The 24,126-nt window shown below is 39.2% G+C and overlaps 1 protein-coding gene across 3 annotated transcripts in view; it reads left to right on the top strand.

Annotated features, from left to right (window-relative positions):
- LOC133652695 (dedicator of cytokinesis protein 5-like) overlaps window positions 1–24,126 on the top strand; it is a 74,310-nt gene that overhangs the window by 31,808 nt on the left and 18,376 nt on the right. For all 3 annotated transcript variants that reach the window (XR_009826609.1, XM_062051708.1, XM_062051707.1), the window contains exons 9-28: window positions 1,186–1,267; window positions 3,971–4,100; window positions 8,518–8,590; window positions 10,190–10,332; window positions 10,484–10,609; window positions 11,697–11,821; window positions 17,120–17,218; window positions 18,592–18,664; window positions 18,761–18,864; window positions 19,033–19,213; window positions 20,681–20,778; window positions 20,897–20,986; window positions 21,079–21,179; window positions 21,299–21,433; window positions 21,497–21,608; window positions 21,879–21,949; window positions 22,084–22,190; window positions 22,338–22,474; window positions 22,918–23,013; window positions 23,652–23,750. Coding sequence is in view for 2 of the 3 variants with exons in the window: in XM_062051708.1 (XP_061907692.1) it covers window positions 1,186–1,267; window positions 3,971–4,100; window positions 8,518–8,590; window positions 10,190–10,332; window positions 10,484–10,609; window positions 11,697–11,821; window positions 17,120–17,218; window positions 18,592–18,664; window positions 18,761–18,864; window positions 19,033–19,213; window positions 20,681–20,778; window positions 20,897–20,986; window positions 21,079–21,179; window positions 21,299–21,433; window positions 21,497–21,608; window positions 21,879–21,949; window positions 22,084–22,190; window positions 22,338–22,474; window positions 22,918–23,013; window positions 23,652–23,750 (2,182 nt within the window). In the remaining variant the exon portion in view is untranslated. The remainder of the gene's footprint in view (window positions 1–1,185; window positions 1,268–3,970; window positions 4,101–8,517; window positions 8,591–10,189; window positions 10,333–10,483; window positions 10,610–11,696; window positions 11,822–17,119; window positions 17,219–18,591; window positions 18,665–18,760; window positions 18,865–19,032; window positions 19,214–20,680; window positions 20,779–20,896; window positions 20,987–21,078; window positions 21,180–21,298; window positions 21,434–21,496; window positions 21,609–21,878; window positions 21,950–22,083; window positions 22,191–22,337; window positions 22,475–22,917; window positions 23,014–23,651; window positions 23,751–24,126) is intronic.

Genomic DNA, 24,126 nt, shown 5'->3' with positions numbered 1-24,126 from the left:
GTAGAATGATCATCTTGCCTCCCAATCCTAGATAGTTATAGTCTTTAATGACTTAAAATGTGTCACAACTGTGACATTGAATTCTTCACATTTTGCTGCAGAATGGAACTCCTCTTAAAGGGGACCTATGATGATTGTAATCTACATTTAAAACACTTCCTTGTGGTCTACATATCGGCTATCCTTTGGTGTACATTTTGCTTCACAGTCACTTTTATGACCCATTTTTTAATCTGTTGATTCTCGAGGCAGATTGCAAATGAAACCACGCCCCACCCTCTCCAGACAATGTAAACTGCTTAAATATACATTTTGAAGTTATCGCCACAGACACGGTTTGAAAATAGATTTCATAAACAACATTAGGTGCACATGCACACTGTTGATTGATTCACACTCTGCGTAAAAAAGCTGCGTTTAGAAGCGTTGCTAATGGGCTGCAGGCCTAACAAAGTGTTTCAAGTGTGAAACACAACTACCCTAAAGAATATTGTTCTTTTGATTAGTGCAAATAAGATGGATGAAGGACTGCCGGGCTAAACTGGAGTAAGTAGAATCTTATTTCAAGCCCCTCATTATTTCCCTACAACATGACAAATGTAAAACATACATTTGCAAAGCAAGCTTCTTGCTACCACTTCCTCCAAGGATGGAACCCAGTTTGCCTGCCTTGTAGTTTACTGTAACATTTTATACCAAGCGTCTTGTCATTTATTGATTGACATTTTTGCATGTATCTATTCATGCACACAAAAAAAATAAAAAAATCTCAGTTTGCCCTCGGGGATTAATAAAGTATTTGTCATTCTGAAATGAACCCCGCTACAGATTGCTGAGTCATCCTCGTAGCACTTGAGCTGCGTTTAAGGCTAGTTAGCAACTCGTTAGCCATCAATGATTGTGTGAGCTTGAATGAAAGTGTATTCAATTTGGGAAGCCACACTTTCTGGCAGGCCCTTGAAATGCCTCGGGCTGCCCCACCCTGCTCTAAATTGCTCATGGGTGTGGATGAGGGTGTAAATTGTTTGTATGGGCCCTGTGATTGGCTTGGATACGCTCCAGCTCATTTGTGACCCTAATAAGGACAAGCGGTAGCTAAATTGAATACATGTTTCCTCTTTTTGAATTGAACCTGATGCTTTGAAAATGTGTTTCCTAATGCGATCCTTGTTTCAATCAACGCAGTGAGAACTTCCTGGTGCGGTGGGACAGTATGGGGATGCCTAAAGAAATAGAAAAACTCAACAACCTGCCAGCACTCTTTACGGTAACCACAACCCAACCCAGTGACTGTACTCCTGCTTCTGACACAAATCATCCATTACCTCCTGAAATCTGACAAGTTGGACAATTTGCTTTTAAATTGCTCCTCACACCCTGAATGTTTAACTAAGCTTTTATTCCTTGCATATAGGGGTGTAACGGTACGTGTATTTGTATTGAACCGTTTCGGTACGGGGGGTTCGGTTCGGAGGTGTACCGAACGACTTTCCACACGGACATATTAAGTAGCGTAACGCACGTTGTGTAAACGATCCACACCATGCACAACACACGGCATGCTAGCAGCTAACGGGCTAGGATAGACTGACCATACGTCCTCTTTTCACCGGACATGTCCTCTTTTGCCGAGCTGTCAGGGCGGAGTTTCTTAAATGCCTCAAATGTCCGGCATTTTGAGTTAGGGTTGCGTGTTTTTTCAATGTACGTTCAGGGTTAAGAAGGGGTTAAAAACAAAACAAACAGCAGCATTGGTGAGGGAGGGGCAGAGACAGAGAGAGAGAGAGAGTTATGATAAACGTGCATGCGTCGCCAGGCTCTGCTTTTTATCCATAGATTTATCACTTTTAATTTTTTATTATCTATAGCAGGGGTGTCAAAAGTGTGCCCCGGAGGCCATTTGCGGCCCACAGCTAATGTTTTAAAGGCCCACGGCACATTCTAAAAATACTATTAAAATCAACAAAAACATAACAAAAGTGAAATAAAAAAGCTTAAAGGTTAAATGTCATTTAGAAAAACTTGCAATGTTGACTAATAAAACAAAGCTGTTTTTTTTTCTTTCAAACTGTCATTGCTCAAAACATAATATTGAATCAAAATCAATGTTATTATGAATTATTGACCTATCCAAGGTTCCCATTACTTCACATCAAATATTACACTAAGAAAAATATTTTTGGTGGAAGATTTTGCAAATTTGGTAAATAAATAACTAGGGATGATACTCGAAACAGGTTTTCCCGGTTGTTCGATAAGAAAAGAACTGAGTTCTCGGACTCGAATCCCTTTTTGAGAACCGGTACCCGTTATCGAGACCACTATAGTAAAGAAAAAGAGTTGGTTCTTTATTCGAATCCCTCGGAACGAATCCCGTCCCGACCAGAAATGCTCCGTGTGACATCACAAGAAATGACGTCACGTAGCTCAGTCATTAGGCGCAGATAGCGAAAGCAGGAAAAACAATGGACGGGAAAAAGCGCTCCAAGGTGTAATAAAGTTCAAAACAAAAGGTATAATCCAATGAATAACTTTACTGAGAGATTTGAGCAGGGTACAAACACATGACCAACACTTTTACCACCAACCGGAAACATAGCAACCAGGCTAGCAACGCACCTCCTTTACGGCAGCTGTCACAACCTTCTTAAAGCAACCGCAGCACATACATATATGACATCTCCCTTTTTTAACTTATGTTTTTCTTTCCTTGTAAACGTTACAAAATCACACTGTAGATGTGTTGTCTGTCTAATTATAAATAATGCAGACGAGGCGTGTTGGCTTAGTTCTTGACGTTTACTTTCACAGCGTGCTCATAACCTCATTCATACGTGACGACATGCAACAACACTTTTCGGGGCTACCGCGCATGCTCGTCATTCCCGTTGCATGCTGGGTAGTGTAGTTGTTATATTCTCTAGCTCATAACATTTTTCCCCCTATAAAGAAATAATGTTAACTCAATAAAGTGTATTTCTTTTTTTAGCTTTAGCTTTTCATTTTTTTAGCATTGTAACCACATTTGCAAACAACTTTTCTCTTCATAGAATTTTCTTTCAATAAAGAAATAAAGTGCAAAAATGTCAAAGCATCATAACAAACAGTTATGTCAAATAGCAGCAGAAATGCACTTTTTGGAGAGCTGTATTATTTTCAGTTTTGTGCCCAAGGGACTGATTTTATTTAACACTATATTATTATTTATACACCTATAGTGATCACAGAGACAGCTTGTTTTTGTGTTACTGTATATATTTGTTTTGATGAAAAATCCCACTTAATATACTTTGGGTAACAACAGCAAATATTTATTTATTTTATTTTATTTTTTTAGTGGGGTAACAGTCAATATTTATTTATTTATTAGATTAAATTGTTTTCTTATATAATAAAAGTGAGCTTTTGTTAAACCAATTATTGTGTGTTTTTTTCCATATACAACAACCTATCTGGACTCCATAAGAGAATCCATAAGGAATCGGTTCGATAAGGGGATTCGATAATAGGCTCGAACTCGATAATTTCTTATCAAACATCATCCCTATAAATAACCCAAAAATGTATATTTTGTTGTTTTCTTACTGTACCTAAAATGAACCGAACCGTGACCTCTAAACCGAGGTACGTACCGAACCGACATTTTTGTGTACCGTTACACGCCTACTTGCATATATTTCACAATTTAAAAGTATTTCTGTATTACTTTTTTATTTCATCCAGCATTTTAAATGTTCTTTAAATTAAAATAAAAACTCATTTTTTTGCAAACCCAGCACTGCATTTGAGCCGCGGGGGACTTTTAATGCCAAAGCTTTTTTTAAGCACACCATGACTCATTTGACCTAAAGATAATCCAAAAGATGAAGACAGATTCTATGTTTGTGCATTTCAACACCTAATACTAATAAACTGACACTGTACGTCAACTCTGACCCACATCTATTTATGGTTGACTTTTTGCATGTAGGACCTTAGCAGAAGTGACCTGATGAGGCAGCGTCTCTTCCTGGTGTGTCAGATCATCAGAGTAGGAAGCATGGAGCTGAAGGAGGGAAAGAAACAAACAGGCGGGCTGAGGAGACCCTTTGGTGTGGCTGGTGAGATGCTTTCCTCAGTCTTCTGTCTAATGTCTGTTTATCCAAAAGAGAACCCATTCAAGCATGAAAATGATATTTCTCCTTCTTGATTTGTACTGAAGTGTAAAATGAAAAAGGCATGTGCCGAATAAAACGGCAACACCTGTTTTGTGACCTAGAAAATGATTCCATTCAGCTATGGAAGACGTCTATGGAAATGAGTTGAGCACTCGTCTTTTTGTTTTTGGCCTGACGATTAGCCTATTTGACAAAAGGCGTTCTTTTCACCGAGGGGAGTGAAAACGCTGCCAGAAAAAAAGTGTCTAACCCAGACGTCACATTTTTCTTCTCTGCCAGGAAAAAGGAAGACTTTAAGAAGAGAGCTGCGTAGAATACACAATCCTAATGCATCTCATTCTTGTAAGATGGAGATCAGGAACACTTTTCTGCTAGACTATTCTTGCCAGACAACAACTTCTCTCTCAAGAGACATTTTTGGAGTTTATAGGAAGTGTATGAATTGAGTACGGTATATGAATTGCCTAGTATTTTGCACGCATTGGTGCTATTATGGAAAGGTTTTATACATATTTGACTTGGTGTACGTAGACACTTTTGGTGTTATTATAGCATTGATTGATTACAGTTAAGGTAGCAATGATTGTCACACACACACACTAGATGTGGGGAAATTTGTCCTCCGCATTTGACCCATCCCCTTGTTCACCCCCTGGGAGGTGAGGGGAGCAGTGAGCAACAGCGGTGGCCACGCTCAGGAATCATTTTGGTGATTTAACCGCAATTCCAACCCTTGATGCTGAGTGCCAAGCTGGGAGGTAATGGCTCCCATTTTATAGTCTTTGGTATGACTCGGGCGGGGTTTGAACTCACAACCTATCCATCTCAGGGCGGACACTCTAACCACTAGGCCACTGCGTAGAGCAGTGGTTCTCGATTAGCTTGGCTATGGGACCCACCATCACACCTTGATGACAAACACAAATTTAAGGGAGTGCATAATAACAATGTGCCAGCAGAAAAGAAGTTTAATGAACATTTCGGGAGCAAAACATTTGTATCCAAAAAGTAAAACTGATTGTAACAAGTGTAATGGTTGCTTTTAACTTGCTAGCTTAGCAGAGAGAAAACAGGTTCTCAATAAAGACACCATTTGAGTTCCATTTCAGAGCCAAGTTAATATAAAACTGAACGCGCACAAAAAAACAGATGTAACTTAGTATAGAACATCATTTCTCTGTGACATTCAATGTAAACAAAATGCATTAAAACAAATGTGCTTGCTCAATGCTAATTTGCATTAAAAATCCCATATACACGGTAGCGATTATCATTACAGATTTCAAACACTTTTAAATATGATAATTAAATAGACAACTAAGATCTACATTTTATTTCAACAACTTATGTAAACACTAAATACTTGCAGGCAAACATTTACAAGGCTCAACAAGAGATAGGACTTGCACATTTAACATTTTAAGAGCAGTAGACAAAAGTTGTTTTATGAAAGTGGGTTTCAAATTGCACTGCAAAGTGTCGTTGCCACCTCAAAGAGTTATGATAGAGTACAAGAACCTTTTTTTAAATAAAGTATTTGATAGAGTACAAATCCAAAACCCAATTGCTAGATTATTTTATATTTTTGTTGCTGAGGCACTGAAAAGAGGTCCAGGAGCCACCAGAGAATGACTGTCTATGAGGATGGAAGACATGCAGCTGTAAACCTTAAACCAAGGAGCTCTAATAGATAGTCCTTCAAATAAATAACCAAAGGATAAATGAAAATGTTCTTGATAACTTTGCCAGCGTCGTAAAATTGTGTGTTTTTCTTTGTCTGTCGCTTTCTATCAGGGTCGAGGGTTCACTCAGTGCATCGCTCTCTTTATTCAATAGCATAATGAAATGAACGGAGTGGACCCTCTTGTCGTCCATCCACAATCTTTGTCTTTGTGGGCGGAGGGACACATGCAGGGACAAAGCCTTGCTAGTCGGGCGTGAGAAGCACCACAAAATAACAAAAATTAAGAGGAAAAAATATGTTTGCTTAGTCAAATGTCGCTTTGCTGGATTATTACGGCTTCATGCTGAATGGACAAGATGAGCCATCAACACGGTGAACAAGCCAGTATGCACAATTTGTTTGAAAGTGATGGCAAGAAAAAAAAAAACTACCTGATCCAGTTTTTCCAACTGGGGAATAACTGCACTTTAAGATGTTAAATATTTATTGAAGGGCAATTTTTGCGAACAGAGATTGAGAGTTAATTTGAAGTTTTATTTCAAGTTATTGACCTTTCAATTACAATGTTTAAAATACTAATGAGAAATGCAAAATTGTTGGTTCTACATGTAAAGCGACGTTGGGTACTTAGAAAAGCGCTGTATAAATCCCAGGTATTATTATTATTATCATTATTATTATTGTTGTGTTTGAAAGGTTTAATTATCATATATTATTATTACATTGGTTCTTAATTTGCTCTCAAAATAATGCTGCTCAGGCTTTGTGAGACAATACAGCAACATGTGTTATCAAGAGAGGCCTACACACACACACACACACACACATGTCTAGTGTCTTGCTAGTATAGTTTGTGAGACAATACAGCAACATGTGTTATCAGGAGAGGCCTACACACGTGTCTAGTGTCTTGCTAGTATAGTTTGTGAGACAATACAGCAACATGTGTTATCAAGAGAGGCCTACACACACACACATGTCTAGTGTCTTGCTAGTATAGTTTGTGAGACAATACAGCAACATGTGTTATCAAGAGAGGCCTACCCACACACACGTGTCTGGTGTCTTGCTAGTATAGTTGTCTGTCACACTCTGGTTGTGGCCATCAATCCAGTGGTGCAAGTTGACAGAGTGAACTGTGCTGCATTTAAACATGACTTCTCAGACATAGTAGCAATCAACTTCTTAACCGTACACTCAAATTCTGTAAACATCATTTCAGTATGCTAGCACTTAGTGAATGAATGAAGTCATGTGTGAGGGGCAAAACAAAAATAATTGAGCTTTCTGCTGTGATAGCTACATTGTTTGATAAAAGACAAAGTCTCGTTGCTGTAGCAAAAGTTGTATTTTTAGAGTGCAAGATGTGGCTTTGAAAAGAAATAAAGCAGGACAGTTTTGAGTTCTTCAGATGTTTCCAGTCTGCTCTACACTCAAATGACCACACACAAGAATGTTGAACCGAAAGAGGGACTGAAATTCCACTGGGTACTTAACCTGTTTTTGTGTTCAAAATAAGTTATGGAATTAGTTGAACACAGCTCGAGACTGCACCATTTTGTTTTTGTTTAATGCCAAAGAAAAGTGGAATACTGTGACAGTTGATTGTTGACCAAGGCAGGTGTTTTAAATGAAAGATGCAGAAGAGCTGAGTGCACAGAATAATAGTCCATCTGTGGCAATAGACTTGTCTGCTCACAAGTCCAATATATAGCCCCGTGCTAAAGTCTTACCGCAACATTTGATGTGTTGTTTTCGCAATGCACAGTTGCACCCCAAATCATTCAACCCTTATTGTAAATTCTATTTATTTGCAAAGTTATAAACTTGCTGTAGGTTACAATGAACCAACAAAACAACAACTGTTTAAATAGCTCAACACATCTGAGTGTTTGTATTCTGGCCATCTGTAGAAAGTTTGTATTTGGAAAATATGTATCATTTACAATGGGTTAAATCATTTTGAGTGCAACTGTACATTCTGTATTTATTTCATTATTTTTGAACACAACCTAAACATTCATTCAAAGGTTTAACTTAGAAAGCCCATAAACATATTACATTGTAAATGGGTTATACTTGTATAGCGCTTTTCTACCTTCAAGGTACTCAATGCGCATCAGGAGCAAGGGGGAAGTGTCTTGCTCAAGGACACAACGGACGTGACGAGGTTGGTAGAAGGTGGGGATTGAACCAGGAACCCTCAAGTTGCTGGCACGCCCACTTTCCCAATCGCGCCACGCCGTCCACTATATTGATAATAATTGTTTCTCATACGTTCTTTCATTAGGACCACCCCAAATATATTTAGCGCTATAAGTTAGGTGGTGGTGTGCATTGTATCTCTACTTCTTAGCACAGCTTATACACACTTGCTTGGTCTTCTAGAGAATAATAATACAAACTACAAAAGCAGTGAAGTTGTCACGTTGTGTAAATGGTAAATAAAAAGAGAATACAACTAATCCTTTTCAACTTCTATTCAATTGAATAGACTGCAAAGACAAGATATTTCATGTTCACACTGGAATTTCTTTTTTTTATATTGTATGACATCTTCAACCCTGTCCAAGTGCTATTGAGATGTGCAGTTGTTTTTTGATTAGAAAAGACATGCTTTTACACGAGCTTGTCCTGGGCAGTCTATTTCACACTGGGATGTTTTTGTCATTGCAGTGATGGACATAACAGATATCGCTCATGGCAAAACAGACGACGAGGACAAACAACATTTCATCCCTTTTCAGCAGTGAGTCTTTTGATTTTGTCACGCTTCTTCTACCAATTTTTGTGTTGGAATGTCACCAGGAGTAGCGGTGATGGAAAACATGAGAAACAACATTTGACTTGCTTTGTCCACAATGCTTGATCAAACAAAGGGCAATTAGAAACAAGGAGACACGTTTCCAATGTGCCTTTTACTCTTCCCAAATAATGATGAAAGTGTTTAAATATTTGTTGTAGGTTTACGCAATACAATTCTTGAAAAACGTTAACTTTTAGAACTCTTAGAAGAAAAAGCCTTTCTTGTTATGACTATGCAGAGCTGTGGTGTGTGTGACTGGCTTTCCTAAAACAAATATTGATTCGATGGAATTCACAAATTGTTAATACTAGGGGTGTAACGGTACGTGCATTTGTATTGAACCGTTTCGGTACGGGGGTTTCGGTTCGGTTCGGAGGTGTACCGAACGAGTTTCCACACGAACATGTTAAGTAGCCGCCTCCGCTTCCTTCTGCCTCTGTCTCTGTCAGGACTCTACACAGCACCCAGCATTGTCACACCCACACAACCATCTGATTGGTTACAAACAGAGCGGTAACAGCCAATCAGCAGTGCGTATTCAGAGCGCATGTAGTCAGTGCTTAGCGTTTAGCAGGTAAGCATCAGGCAGCGGACTCTCCCCAAATGATAATAAACACCTCCCAGTCAACTACTAGTAACATCACTATGAGCCCGTTGACCTTCTAGAAATATAAAAGGCAGTTCAGCTCGCTCGCAGTCCTGGCTTGAGGTGAAGACTAATTCGCTTTTAGCGTAACGTTTGCTCAGTTTGCGGTGTGTGTGTGTGTGTGTGTTACGGACAGCAAAGCCCTGTCTGTCTGTTATTTCACTTTACCTTTTTCTGTGTTGATTGAGCTGTGTTGAAGCAGCAAAAAAGGACATTATGTTAAATGCAGAGTTTCTGTCTCTGATAGTTGATATAATAATGTAAGTGCATCATTAAGCCTACATGAACTCCATGGTGTTCAGGGATGAATAGTCTCTCCTATTGCTATTGTACTATTTTTTCAGCTATAGTTACATGAATCATTAGTAATGCAGCAGCCTAGTTTTGAATGGCAGGGTCCCTGCTATCACATGTTGATAAAAATATAACATTTACATAATAAAAATCAACTACAAGCTTCCCAAATGCTGTAATAAATTAAGCATGATGAGTTGACTTGAAACTGTTTAATGTTGCACTTTTTATATGTAGAAGAAAAGTTTTGTCATTTAATTTAATGTGAGCAACAACTTGAGGCAGTTTAATGTTGATTAATGTGGGCAGAATTATTATAGTGTTCCCAATGTTAAAAGGATAAAGCCATTGTTTACACATTTGGTAAATAAATAACCAAAAAATTAACATTTTGTTGTTTTCTTACTGTACCGAAAATGAACCGAACCGTGCCCTCTAAACCGAGGTACGTACCGAACCGACATTTTTGTGTACCGTTACACCCCTAGTTAATACTAAGCACAACATTCCAGAAAGCCTTTTATTTTCTCAGCTTCTGTCCTTTTGTTGGTCATCAATCATAAGGTTGGCGGCTGCTTTTTCACCCTGATGCACTTTTTCAGGATAGCAATGGAGACCTACATCCGTCAGAGGCAGCTCATCATGTCGCCCCTCATCCCATCTCGAGTCATAGGAGAGAATGAGCCACTTACTGCGGTTTTCAACAAAGTCATTGCCACGAGGGAGGTCAATCACAAGGGCCAGGGTAAAGTGAAACACTCACACACTTTCTATCCCCTGTGATTTTAGAGGGTCCTTCTAGGGTGACCTTTTTGTTTTGAGGCAAATAAATCATGTGTGTGAGTCTGCAGTGTGTAACTTTCTGCTGTTGAATTTCTTTTCATGTTTGTTGGCAGGATTGTTTGTGACCCTGAAGCTGCTCCCTGGGGATCTTGCACAGGTCAGAAAGGACTACCCTCACTTTGTGGACCGCAGCACAGCTATAGTCAGGAAAATGGGCTTTCCAGAAATCATCCTCCCAGGTGACTTAAGTCTTTGTTGCTCGACACTTGTTCTTATCGCCTACAGCAGTGTTTTTCAACCACTGTGCCGCGGCACACTAGTGTGCGGTGAGATACAGTCTGGTGTGCCGTGGGAGATGATCTAATTTCACCTATTTGGGTTAAAAATATTTTTTGCAAACCAGTAATTATAGTCTGCAAATGATGTGTCGGTGCTGTCTAGAGCTGGGCAGAGTAACCGTGTAATACTCTTCCATATAAGTAGGTGGCAGCAGGTAGCTAATTGCTTTGTAGATGTTGGAAACAGCGGGAGGCAGTGTGCAGGTAAAAAGGTATCTAATGCTTAAACCAAAAATTAACAAAAGGTGAGTGCCCCTAAGAAAAGGCATTGAAGCTTAGGGAAGGCTATGCAGAACCAAACTAAAACTGAACTGGCTACAAAGTAAACAAAAACAGAATGCTGGACGACAGCAAAGACTTACTGTGGAGCAAAGACGGCGTCCACAATGTACATCCGAACATGACATGACAATCAACAATGTCCCCACAAAGAAGGATGAAAACAACTGAAATATTCTTGACTGCTAAAACAAAGTAGATGCGGGAAATATCGCTCAAAGGGAGACATGAAACTGCTACAGGAAAATACCAAAAAAAGAGAAAAAGCTACCAAAAATGTAATTTCAGTTCTTATGTGTCTTGTACATGTTAAGAATGGACAAAATAAAGCTGCTGTCTGTCTGTCAAAATAGGAGCGCAAGACAAGAAGTAAAACACTACACACAGGAAAACAGCAAAAAAGTCCAAATAAGTCAGGGTGTGATGTGACAGGTGGTGACAGTACACCTACTTTGAGACAAGAGTTATAGTGATGCACGCTTGGTTATGCTTTCAAGTCATATCCAACAATCGTGACAACGACTTTTTACTGTCAACTGAGTTTAGTCTTTTAATGATTTCTGCTGGTGGTGTGCCTCTGCATTTTTTCAACGCAGAAAATGTGCCTTGGCTCAAAAAAGGTTGAAACACACTGGCCTACAGGACCACAAAAAGAAGGGTGCATACATTCATGGCACATTTACCTGATCTTTTGCTCTTGATTCTCCAGGAAACGTGAGGAACGACATTTACGTCACCTTGCTGCAGGGGGAGTTTGACCGTGGTAAAAAGAAGACGCCCAAGAACGTAGAGGTCATGCTGAGTGTGCACGACGAAGAAGGCAATGCCATGGAGGTAACTTTGGCCAAGCAAATGATGTCCTTGACACATGAATCACAGCTTTCTCAAATCACTAATCCACTTGAAAGTATTAAGCTATCTATTCACTCTACAATAGGGGTGATGTTTAAATGGACAAGGCAAGTTGTTGGATGCAAACTTCTGTTCTAGTAACCTCAATAATTAAGGGGACGTGGTGGTATTGCAGAGAGGTTGTGGAATCTTTGGTTGATTTGTAGGGGTGTAACGGTACACAAAAATTTCGGTTCGGTACGTACCTCGGTTTAGAGGTCACGGTTCGATTCATTTTCGGTACAGAGAGAAAACAACAAAATATAAATGTTTTGGTTATTTATTTACCAAATGTGTAAACAATGGCTTTATCCTTTTAACATTGGGAACACTATAATAATTCTGCCCACGTTAATCAACATTAAACTGCCTCAAGTTGTTGCCCAGATTAAATTAAATGACATAACTTCTCTTCTACATATAAAAAGTGCAACATTAAACAGTTTAATTAATTAAACAATTTATTACAGCATTTGGGAAGCCTGTAGTTGATTTTTATGATGTAAATGTTATATGTTTATCAACATGTGATAGCAGGGACCCTGCCATTCAAAAAACTAGGCTGCTGCATTACTAATGATTCATGTAACTATAGCTGAAAAAATGGTACAATAGCAATAGGAGAGACTATTCATCCCTGAACACCGTGGAGTTCATGTAGGCTTAATGATGCACTTACATTATTATATCAACTATCAGAGACAGAAACTCTTCATTTAACATAATGTCCTTTTTTGCTGCTTCAACACAGCTCAATCAACACAGAAAAAGGTAAAGTGAAATAACAGACAGACAGGGCTTTGCTGTCCGTAATACACACACACACACACACACACACACACACCGCAATATTAGAACCTTTATTTAACCAGATAAGAAAACCCATTGAGATCAAGATCTCTTTCACAAGGGTGACCTGGCCAAGAGGTCAACAGCACATGTCACAGAGCAGTTTCAAAATAAATACATTAAGACATACATTTTAAAATACATAAGAGAAGTGTAAAACAACAGAGATTTACATCTTTAAAAACACAGGCACTGTGCAAACGTCTCTCGCTGTTTGTCCCTCAGGACAGAACGGAAGGCTCCAAATGGAAGTAGTTCTGTAAGTTTCAGTTTCGTCTGCAATTCATTCCATGCCATAGGAGCAGCAATGCCAAAAGCTCTTTTGCCAAATTCAGTCCGTACATGAGGAACAGTTAAAACATACAAATTGTTAGAACGTAATGCGTAAGAGCTGCTTTTTCTTTGTAACAGAGTACACAAGTATGGAGGTATTAAACCTAAAAGAGCCTTATAAATTAAAGTCAGCCAATGTGTGTATCTGTGTGCACTCAATGAAGATAAGTCTGACTTCATATACAGTTGACAATGGTGGGTGAGACTACGACAGCCAGTAACAAATCTTAGTGCTGAATGAAAAACAGTGTCCAAGGACTGGAGGCATTTAGATGAAGCACTAAAATAAAGCACATCTCCATAATCAATTACAGGCAAGATAGTTGCTGTCACCAATTTCTTTCTGACTTTAAGAGAGAAGCAGTTTTTATTTCTAAAAAAGAAACCAAGCTTTACCCTAAGCTTAGAGACCAAGTTGTTAATATGGGCTTTAAATGAAAGCTCCTGATCAAGAGTAAAACCCAAGTACTTGTAATTTAAGACTTGCTCTATAGGGTTTCCATTTGATGTTACAATATTTGGAATATTTTCCAGTAGCACCCTTGAATGAGAGAAAACCATTACCTTGCTTTTATCTGTATTTAAAACCAATTTAAGATCAAATAAGCGAGTCTGGATGACATCAAAAGCAGCTTGTAAAAACTCAAAAGCCTGAGTGATGGAGGTTGAACAGCAATAAATAATGGTGTCGTCTGCATAAAAATGGTACATTGCATTTGACAAATTATTACAAAGATTATTTATGTAGATAGAAAATAAAATGGGCCCCAGCACTGAGCCTTGTGGAACGCCTTTGGTAATGTCCAGTAATGAAGAGGTGGTCCCAGCCACCTGTACACATTGTGTTCTGCTGGAGAGATAGTCTGTGAAGATGTGGTCCCAGACACCTGTACACATTGTGTTCTGCTGGAGAGATAGTCTGTGAAGAGGTGGTCCCAGACACCTGTACACCTTGTGTTCTGCTGGAGAGATAGTCTGTGAAGAGGTGGTCCCAGCCACCTGTACACATTTTGTTCTGCTGGAGAGATAGTCTGTGAACCAAGCAGCTGCATTTTTAGATAATCCAACATGATGAAGGACTTGAATGAACAGACTGTGGTCTACTGTGTCAAATGCTTTTGACAAATCAATAAATAGGGCGACACAATATTTCTTGCCGTCTACAGCCTCGATTAAATCATTGAAGACCTTAAGAGCAGCTGTAATAGTGCTATGCTGTTTTCTAAAACCAGATTGAAATGGAGATAAAATATTGTTTGATTCTAAAAATCCTCTAGCTGGTTACTGATGATCTTCTCAAACAATTTTGCTAAAATGCATAATTTAGAAATTGGTCTGTAATTATTTATATTTGTGGGTTCACCCCCTTTTAGCAGGGGAAGAACAAAGGCCGATTTCCAGATTTTTGGAATGCTTTTACTTGTTAGACTTAGGTTAAAAATATGCGAGAGAGGCTCAGCAACAAAATCAGCAGCCAATTTTAAGAAAAAGGGTTCAATTTGGTCAGGTCCTGCTGCTTTAGTTGTGTCCAGGCTCTTTAGTGCACTGTGTACCTCAGATATTGATACAGGTGTGAACTCAAAAGTGCAGGTGCTGCGTCTATTTACAGCCTGTGGTGTATTTGGTATATTAACATTAGTTAAACCAACATTTGACAATTGAGGATTCAACGACTCAAACAAGGATCCGGCAGAAACAAAATACTCATTAAAACAATTTGATATAGTTGTCTTATCAGACAAAGTACCAGATTGAGTAATTAAAGGACTTGGAAAGTCATTTGTTGTCACATGATTTAAAGAAGCTTTTATGGTTTGCCAAAACTTTTTGGGATCATTTGTATGTTTTTTGCATTCATGCAGGTAAAAATCAGACTTGGCCCTCTTAACAAGCGAAGTACATTTATTTCTAAGCTGGCGGAAGCTAAGCCAGTCAGCCTCTGAGCTAACGTTATGCTAAAAGCGAATTAGCCTTCACCTCAAGCCAGGACTGCGAGCGAGCTGAGCTGCCTTTTATATTTCTAGAAGGTCAACGGGCTCATAGTGATGTTACTAGTAGTTGACTGGGAGGTGTTTATTATCATTTGGGGAGAGTCCGCTGCCTGATGCTTACCTGCTAAACACTAAGCACTGACTACATGCGCTCTGAATACGCACTGCTGATTGGCTGTTACCGCTGTGTTTGTAACCAATCAGATGGTTGTGTGGGTGGGACAATGCTGGGTGCTCTGTAGATTACTGACAGAGACAGAGGCAGAAGGAAGCGGAGGCGGCTACTTAATATGTTCGTGTGGAAACTCGTTCGGTACATCTCCGAACCGAATCGAAAGCCCCGAACCGAAACGGTTCAATACAAATACACGTACCGTTACACCCCTATTGATTAGCCTTTTTTTTTTTTAAATATAACTTTTTCATATTGAAACAGCAATTTTTTCCCCCACATTTGAATGTCTTTAAATACACATGATAATGAATCCAACACACTTTAGTGAACAGATGAATGGGCCATTGACAAAAGATTCACTCCAGAACTCCAAAATGGAAGTCCTTTGTGACATAAGTGTGTATGTGCCACAATGCTACGTGGGACTTGAGTCCGACAGCTCACACAGTTACTATACTGACACTACAGTAACGCCGCTTTTTAATTCACTTTACAGACTTTATGTCTCCTATGCAGTACTGTGACACAGAAGTTAAAATGAGCAACATAAAACCTCAGAGAAGATAAAGGGCCAGTCACGCATTAATTCCTTATTTCTTGACTATCGCAAAAGTGATTGTCTGTAAGGACAAATAGTATTAATGATCATGAAAGCTAGAGTGGTCATTGATTTGGTCCATTACAAGATCTGGGAGGAGATGAGAAGCTTATCCTTCCTGACTATCCTGACAGAATATTTTAAGAAGGTACAAAAGACAGCAATATAAGATAAAGGAAGTACAGTAGACCCGACTAATGTGACAAAGTTGAATGAAAATTATTGTCCTCTTTTTATTATAGTTTCATTTAATTATTGTATTTTATATTTTTGTTTGTGTATTTTAAATGTCCTTCATGTGTTTTGTGTTCACTGAGTACCGTATTTTTCGGACTATAAGTCGCAGTTTTTTCCATATTTTGGCCAGGGGTGCGACTTACACTCAGGAGCGACTTATGTGTGAAATGATTAACACATTAGCGTAAAATATCAAATAATATTATTGATCTCATTCCCGTAAGAGACTAGATGTATAAGATTTCATGGGATTGAGCGATTAGGAGTGACAGATTGTTTGGTACACGTATAGCATGTTCTATATGTTATAGTTATTTGAATGACTCTTACCATAATATGTTACGTTAACATAGCAGTTGGTTATTTATGCCTCATATAACGTACACTTATTCAGCCTGTTGTTCACTATTCTTTAGACATTTTAAATTGCCTTTCAAATGTCTATTCTTGGTGTTGGCTTTTATCAAATACATTTCCCCAAAAAATGCAACTTATACTCCAGTGCTACTTATATATGTTTTTTTCCTTCTTTATTATGCATTTTCGGCCGGTGCGACTTATACTCCGGAGCGACTTATACTCCGAAAAATACGGTAACTTAGGAGTAAAATTATATTTATTTTAGCTATGAGATCCGACTTACAATAAAAGTCAACTTCTAGGAATGCAACATATTCATAACCCGAGGACTACCTGCATTCATCTGTCTCTCCAACAGGGAGGGACAGGGGGGTATCGCACAAAAACATCTTTTTAGGACCAGTGGCATTTGAAACACAGTTGTATACTACATGTATAAATAGGCGGTCCACGCTCCAACTCTCCAGCAGTTTTGGGGTCCTTGGCCTGGAAAATGCTGATGACCCCTGCTTTAAAGTGAAATGCAAATGCCTTCCAACTGCGGTAATTACATCTCAGGGAATTTTATAACCCCTAACAAATTTGAGGTCTGAAGAAGAGCTACAGAAGTATATCTGCTGCTTCTATCAATGCTACCATACCCAAATTCTTTATTCCTGTCACATGTACTAATATGTATTTCAAATCCCATTTCATAGAAAGCAGTATTTCCTGGCGCTGGTTACGATGGAATCACAGAGTACAAGTCTGTCATTTACTACCAAGTGAAGCAGCCTTGTTGGAATGAAACTGTGAAGGTAAGCTTGTCATGGGTAGGCCTGGGGTTGATATCTGATAAGTCAATTAACTGAACGATAAGTACAAATGAAGTGGGTAATTTTCCAGCGTCGATACCCGCCATGTGCATGCGTGTTTACGGGCATTCACTCTTTGCAACGCTTTCAGCTGCTGCGTGTGTTTATACCACAGGGGAAAAAGACGGGTGTGAATACTTTTGTTATTCCTTCTTTGTCTTTGTGTGGAGAGGCGGGGTCGCTAGCATCACACAGTGCAACAAGTTAGCCTGTAACAAACACAGTTGCAAAAATGCAGTACAAAATGTTCACAAAACCAAATACCACTGCACCAGTGTGGCAATATTACAGTTTTAAACAAGATGGGACTATCAACACTGAGGAGACAGTTTGCCAATTGTGCCTGCAAAAAAAAGAAAACAGGACAAACTTGCATTGTCACTTGAAAAGCAGATGTCTGGACAGTCCGCACACGCTGAGGTGCTGCGTGAACAAAGTCAGTGCACACCAAACTAGTGTGGGTTCACAAAAAGTGTGGTTCAAATCACCGCATCGCCAAAGACATGATGCCCTTTAATGCTGTTGATAAGCTAGCATTTCAAACTTCTGACCGACATTTGTCATATTGTCATGTCATGTTGGTGTTCCTCACTCCCAATCTGCCAGACAAGCTAAAGTTATATTTGCATATGACCTGTTAAACATCTGCTTTTATTGTAGTGTTTATATTGATACTCTGCATATTTTTTAAAGGTCCTAACTTGATTGTCAGTTAAGTAATGTCCAACTGGACCTGTGCCTACATTTTGTTTGTCAATACTTTCTTTAGTCATCTCATTTATTGTTTTGCTTGTGTGTATTTGAGCATGCACCACCGCCTCCTTAACAGACCCAACCTATTGCATTTGCTTTTGGTTGCAAACTTTTGCTAACAGACAGTATTTTCTTTGAAATTATTTGTTTTATTTAATTTTGAGATTTAAAAGTTTACATTTCAGTTACAATTTTAAATTATATGAGAAATTCATTTTTTGCATTTGAAAGGGTATACTTATATTATTATTATGCATTATCATTACATTAGTGGTTAATTTGGTCTGAAAATACTATTGAGAATAATATTGTTTATCCGCAATAATTTGTCGGTGAAAATATCTTCAAGCACTAGTCATGGGCCGTCATGTCACTTTGAGCATGACACTCCTTGCTTTTTAATTGGCTTGTCAAATAGAATTACTACCACTGTGTGTCATAAAATCACCTTGAAGAGTCAGAATGTGCTAATAATCTCCATCTTTAAAACATATCTTTTTCATATCTGGTCATGTATTTTCCAATCTTAATTTTCGGATCTAATTAGTGTTTTTCTCTACAAGGTGACAATTCCCATTGAAGACGTGTGCCGCTGTCACCTGAGGGTGATGTTTCGACATAGATCATCTCAGGACTGTGAGTCACTGTGACTTATTTGTATGACAAACACCCACGTGTAATCCCTCCATCATGGGAAGTAGAGCTCATCATATGCTCCTATGTATCCTCCAGCGAGGGACAAATCAGAAAAACCTTTTGGCATGGCTTTTGTCCGACTTATGAGAGGAGACGGGACAACGCTGAGGGATGGGAGGCATGAACCTATCGTCTACAAGGTAGTTTAAAGTGCAGTTTTTTGTGTATTAGGTTAATCTAACTACATGTAAATTGCAGTCAGCACTGACAGTGGGTAGATTCATTATCATGAGACCTACCAATCTACAACTTCATATGCATTGATTTGGATGGATTAAGACTCATCCCCTATTTGATTAATTTCTTAGGTGGATGTGAAAAAGACAGAAGATGCAAAAGTATATCTGACCTTGCCAGGGACCTGGGCTGAAGTAGAAGAAAAGGAGAAGCAAATGGGGAAGCAGTTCCACCATTCTGGAGTGATCACTGTCACTAAGGACAGCTTCCAGATTGCCACGCTTACCTGCTCTACTAAACTCACCCAGAATGGTAATATGGCATATTGTTTAAAACCATCACCTGGATATTCATTTCAAATGTCTGACGTCCACAAGTCATTTTGGAGATGAAACAGCGTCTAAAATGGATAGAGAGACACAGTCTGCCACATTGCCTTCAAATTAATTGAGCTGTTCTCTGATGCTGTGGACAGGTTGATATTAATAATGTATGCTTAATGATTTTAGAGGTACTGTCATTTGCATTCCAAGGGGGAAAAAACACTCTGACCTATGCTCCCTATATATTTGACTTGTCTTGTCCCATTAGGGGTCGCTACCTTTGCATCTTCCCCTGTCAATCCTACTACTTGCATCTAGAAACTTCCTGTCTGGTCTTCACCTTCTTCTCCTCCCTTGCAGCCCCGTATCTGGCATCGTTTTATCTATGTAATCCTCCCTTCCCACATAGTCAAAAGCATCTCAGGCTGGGCTCTAACTTTGTCTCCCAGACATAATTGCGTGGGCTGTTCCTCTGATCTGCTTGTTTCTAATCCTGTCCATCCTCGTTACTCCAAACCAAAATGCAAGCAGCTTCAGCTCTACCACCTCTTTTGGTTAGATACTGGTCTCACTAGGGGTTGCACGACTTCTCATTTTTTTAATGTTGACTACTCAATGATGATGTCATTCATATTTTTCCCCATCATAAATAAAAACATAGGAGGAGGGAAAGTTTTACGTTTATTCACTGACAACAGACAAGCTGTGCACATAAATCACAGACAATGGCAGGAATATCAACAACAACTCTTAAATCAGCTTTAACATCAACTTGACATACACCCTGCCCTCAATTCCACCGAGTGTGTGTCCGTCACGGCTCGTTCAAATACGACTGATAATTCTGCTGCTGCTTTCCACTGGCAATGTGTCAACATCCACAATTGCACTGCTTGTCCAAACATTTTACCTCCATGCTCAAGAGCTCTTTGAAGAAATTAATAATGTTTCCATTTTACCGAATCTCAGCAGTTTTGCAATTATACGGGTAGAGCGGAACAAGGAGTACAACTTTAGCCAGTTGATTCCATGGTCATTGTTATGTTACTTAGCCATGTTAAAAGCACTGTGGTGTAATGCACTGCGCTTAATTGCAAACAGCTTGTTTGTCAGGGACCACGTAGCAGGCAGAAACTTGTGTCACGTAGCAGGCAGAAACTTGTGTCACGTAGCAGGCAGAACCTTGTGTCACAGCCACAACGAGTTGCAAATGCACTCCGTGGGCTACTTCTCCCACATCCATGCAAAATAAAATGTTGTGTACTGCCAAAACCACGTGATTAGTGTCATTCTGGCTCTTAAAGTTGACTAGTCTGTGCAACCCCGAGGTCTAACTGGCCCCCTGTAACTCTTTCCCCAAATGACAGATACTCTTTTGTCACAAATAAACTTTCCCTTTACAGTATATTAATCCATATACTTCTATATTTTAACTGACATCTTTAATAATCTTTAGTGGATCTACTCGGCCTGTTGAACTGGAGATCTAACCCCAAAGATCTTGAGCAGATCTTACAGAGGCTGATGGAGGTCGAAGGGGGGGAGATAGTCAAAGTGAGTGCTCTGCACTGCAAATGTCACACTTAATATTGATATTAGATATATTTGTGTGCCATTTTTATATTACTTTATATTTGATGCCACTTTTATAATACGTTTGTTTTATTCACAGTTTCTTCAGGACACGCTTGATGCTCTGTTCAACATCATGATGGACACCTCAGAAAAAGATACCTATGACACTCTGGTGTTCAACGCTTTGGTTAGTTTTTGCTATAGTTCTTAACATCAATGATGAGATACCACTTGTTCATAGAGTGGATGTTCATGTGAGAATCTCTTTGGTTTCTTTAGGTTTTCATTATCACACTTATTGGCGACATCAAATTCCAGCACTTTAACCCTGTCCTTGAAACCTACATTAACAAGCATTTCAGTGCTACTTTGGCGTACATGTGAGTCTCTCCCACCTTCATTTGTCTGCAACATCACACTCTGTTTTCTTCTGATCTTATCCACCACATACTTTATTGTGTGATTACCAGCAGAACTGAAGTCAGGCATGTTTTTTCAGGAAACTAACTCGAGTGCTCAACTACTATGTGGGTCATGCAGAGGAGTCTGCCTTGACTGAGAATCTCTATACAGCACTGAAGGCTCTTAAGTATTTGTTCAGGTTTATTGTCCAGTCTCGCATCCTCTACCTAAGGTAGGTAGGTGATGACCAACTTTGTCTCGTAAGAATACCTTGTGATGTAGTCCGTCTTGGCAGGTTCTATGGCAACAGTGAAGACGGGGACGCCTTCTTCAACTCAATTCGCTCTCTTTTCCTGTCATTCAACGCTCTCATGGACAGACCACTTGATGAGGGAGTGAAAATAAAGGTCAGATATGTAATTGACAGGTTTTTTTCCACTCATCCAACCTTCAATTAAAAGCTAGAACGTATTTCACTATGCATGCAGGGAGAAAGTAGCTTACATTAAATGCAGTCATAAAATATGATTTATCAAGTTATTAAATGGTTTTACAAGTTATATGCACAATATCATTGTCAGCAAGTTGAGGAAAAGCTGTACTTAATGAAGTCCTTCATAGTTTACTGTTTATATTATCGTGCTATGACTTGATCACAACGACTCATTGTTTTTCAGGGGGCAATATTGAAATACCTCCCCAGCATTATTAATGACATCCAATCTGTGTTTGATCCTGTGGAACTAAGGTAATTCTCTAGAGGGGTTGCACTGCTAGAAATTACATATTTTTATTTCCAAGCAGATGAGTTTACTTTTGTCAACGAGATGTTATGAGTCTAATGTAACAACACATGTGGTTGCTCGCACTTTCTTCTTCCAGCATTCTGCTTTCAAAGTTCATCGAGAGCATTCCTGACTCTCAGCTTGTGCGTCAGAAGCTGGGCTGCATGTGCAAAATAGTGGAGAGTGACCTTTTCATGCAGCCAGGTAGGAGTTTTAAAGCTGGAAGCCACATAATGGCATTTCACACAAAATGGAATGCAAACGCGCTCACATACAACTTTGTCACATCTCCTCTAGGGAATAGAAATGTGTCATTCTGTGACCACTTTTCCTCTCCTTTTGTTCCCACAGATTGTCGAGATGTGCTGCTGCCTCTCGTCGCTGACCAGCTGAGCGGGCAGCTGGATGATCACTCCAGTAAGCCTGACTACGAGGCCTGTGTCCACTTGCTTAGCACGGTGTTGGACATTTTGGATCGCAAGGATGTGGTAATTGGTCATATTAACACAGATCAAAGTAGTGCAATTTCAGAAGCATCTTGTTAAAACAAGATGACATGCATACAGGGCCAAGGTTTATACATATACAGATAGAAGGTGAATGGCTATATAGTAAAAATGTTGCAGAGCCAGTGCAGCATGGTGGGGATTTTCCCCAAATATTTACTCTAATTCAGCCTTAATGCTGTTGAATATGTAAAAACAATCTTTTCTTCCTATTGTTTGACTACTGAAAGACAAACATTTGCACATACACACATATTCTGCGTCTACTGTCAGTACACCATTTTCAGAGGGAATTACAGTTTCTAGCTTATGTTGTGATCTTGTAATGATTATTTTCCACTCTTGTCTGACTGCTAGGCAAATTAGTACTTGCGCTTAACTAATATGCCTTAGCAAAAAAAGCCTATATGTATGTGTCTCTGCAGGGTCCAACCAGAGGGCATGTTCAGCTGATAATGGAGCGGCTTCTTCGCAGGGTTAATCGCAGTGTCATCAGCATGGACAGGTCCTCCCTCCTCATTGTAAGTACCGTGTATGTAGACAATAAGGTCATGTGTGGAATATAGAAAATCATAAATACTGTATAATTCCACCTGGGAAAAAAGTAGCTTCAAATTAAATCAATGACATTCTTAGCCATAACGAGTGTATGTAAGCATTTCAAAACTGTACCGGCAAAACAAAAATAAATACATTATTGTGTAAAAGTCCATTCATATCAGCAACTGAACGTCAAATGTGAAACTAATATGTGACAAACTTATTACATGCAAAGTGGGATATGTTAAGCCTTTATTTCTTATGTTTTTGATAATGATAATAAAATGTTCTGAGATTTTCAATTCCTGGTTTTAATGAGCTGTAAGCCACAATCATCAGCATTGTATCAAAAGAAGGCTTGAAATATCTTGAGTTGCATTTTATGAGCTATTTCATATATTAGTTTCACTTTGTAAATCTATTACTGGAATACACCAACCTTTGCACAATATTACATTTTTTTTTGTTTTATCTGTATTTGCTGGAAGGAAAACAAAGGGAAAGGGAACAACATATTTAAATGGTTTACATTTGCCAGAATACAAAATACAACAGGTGCCTTAAATGTTATGTGTTGGTGCTTTGCTGTGAATTAATTTCAGTAATATCTCTTTGGCAGGGTCACTATTTAGCCTGCATGACGGCTATCCTGAAGCAGATGGACGACATGCATTATGCACACTATATCAGCACCTTTAAAACCAGACAGGACATTGTGGTAAGTATTCTGCTCGTGAGCTACAACTACAGCTCTTACCGCTGACTTCCACAGGATGCAGAACGCCAGCAAAACGTAACCGCCATCAGCCGTCGACAATCACCACCGCCGTTCTGTTGCGGCTGCGCCGAGCAGCGAAATAGTGTAGACTTTAATAAGATATTGCAAATCCACGCATAATCATGTGATTAAGTAAACACTGCAGCTTTGCTGTCCATCAATACTCACAAATGGGCACGTCTGTGACGGCATTGACTTGACTTCACTCGTGAAAAAGTTTTGCCTTGCAGAACGACACCTTTTTGTTTTTTTCAAGCAACAACACAACTGCAACACCTTACCTAGCAAGCGTTGTACACACACACACACACACACA

This window comes from Entelurus aequoreus, linkage group LG06, assembly GCF_033978785.1.
Source record: "Entelurus aequoreus isolate RoL-2023_Sb linkage group LG06, RoL_Eaeq_v1.1, whole genome shotgun sequence".
Classification (NCBI taxonomy): Eukaryota; Metazoa; Chordata; class Actinopteri; order Syngnathiformes; family Syngnathidae; genus Entelurus; species Entelurus aequoreus.
Note: the sequence above shows the minus strand (reverse complement) of the source record. Positions and strands in the feature narration are given on the sequence as shown.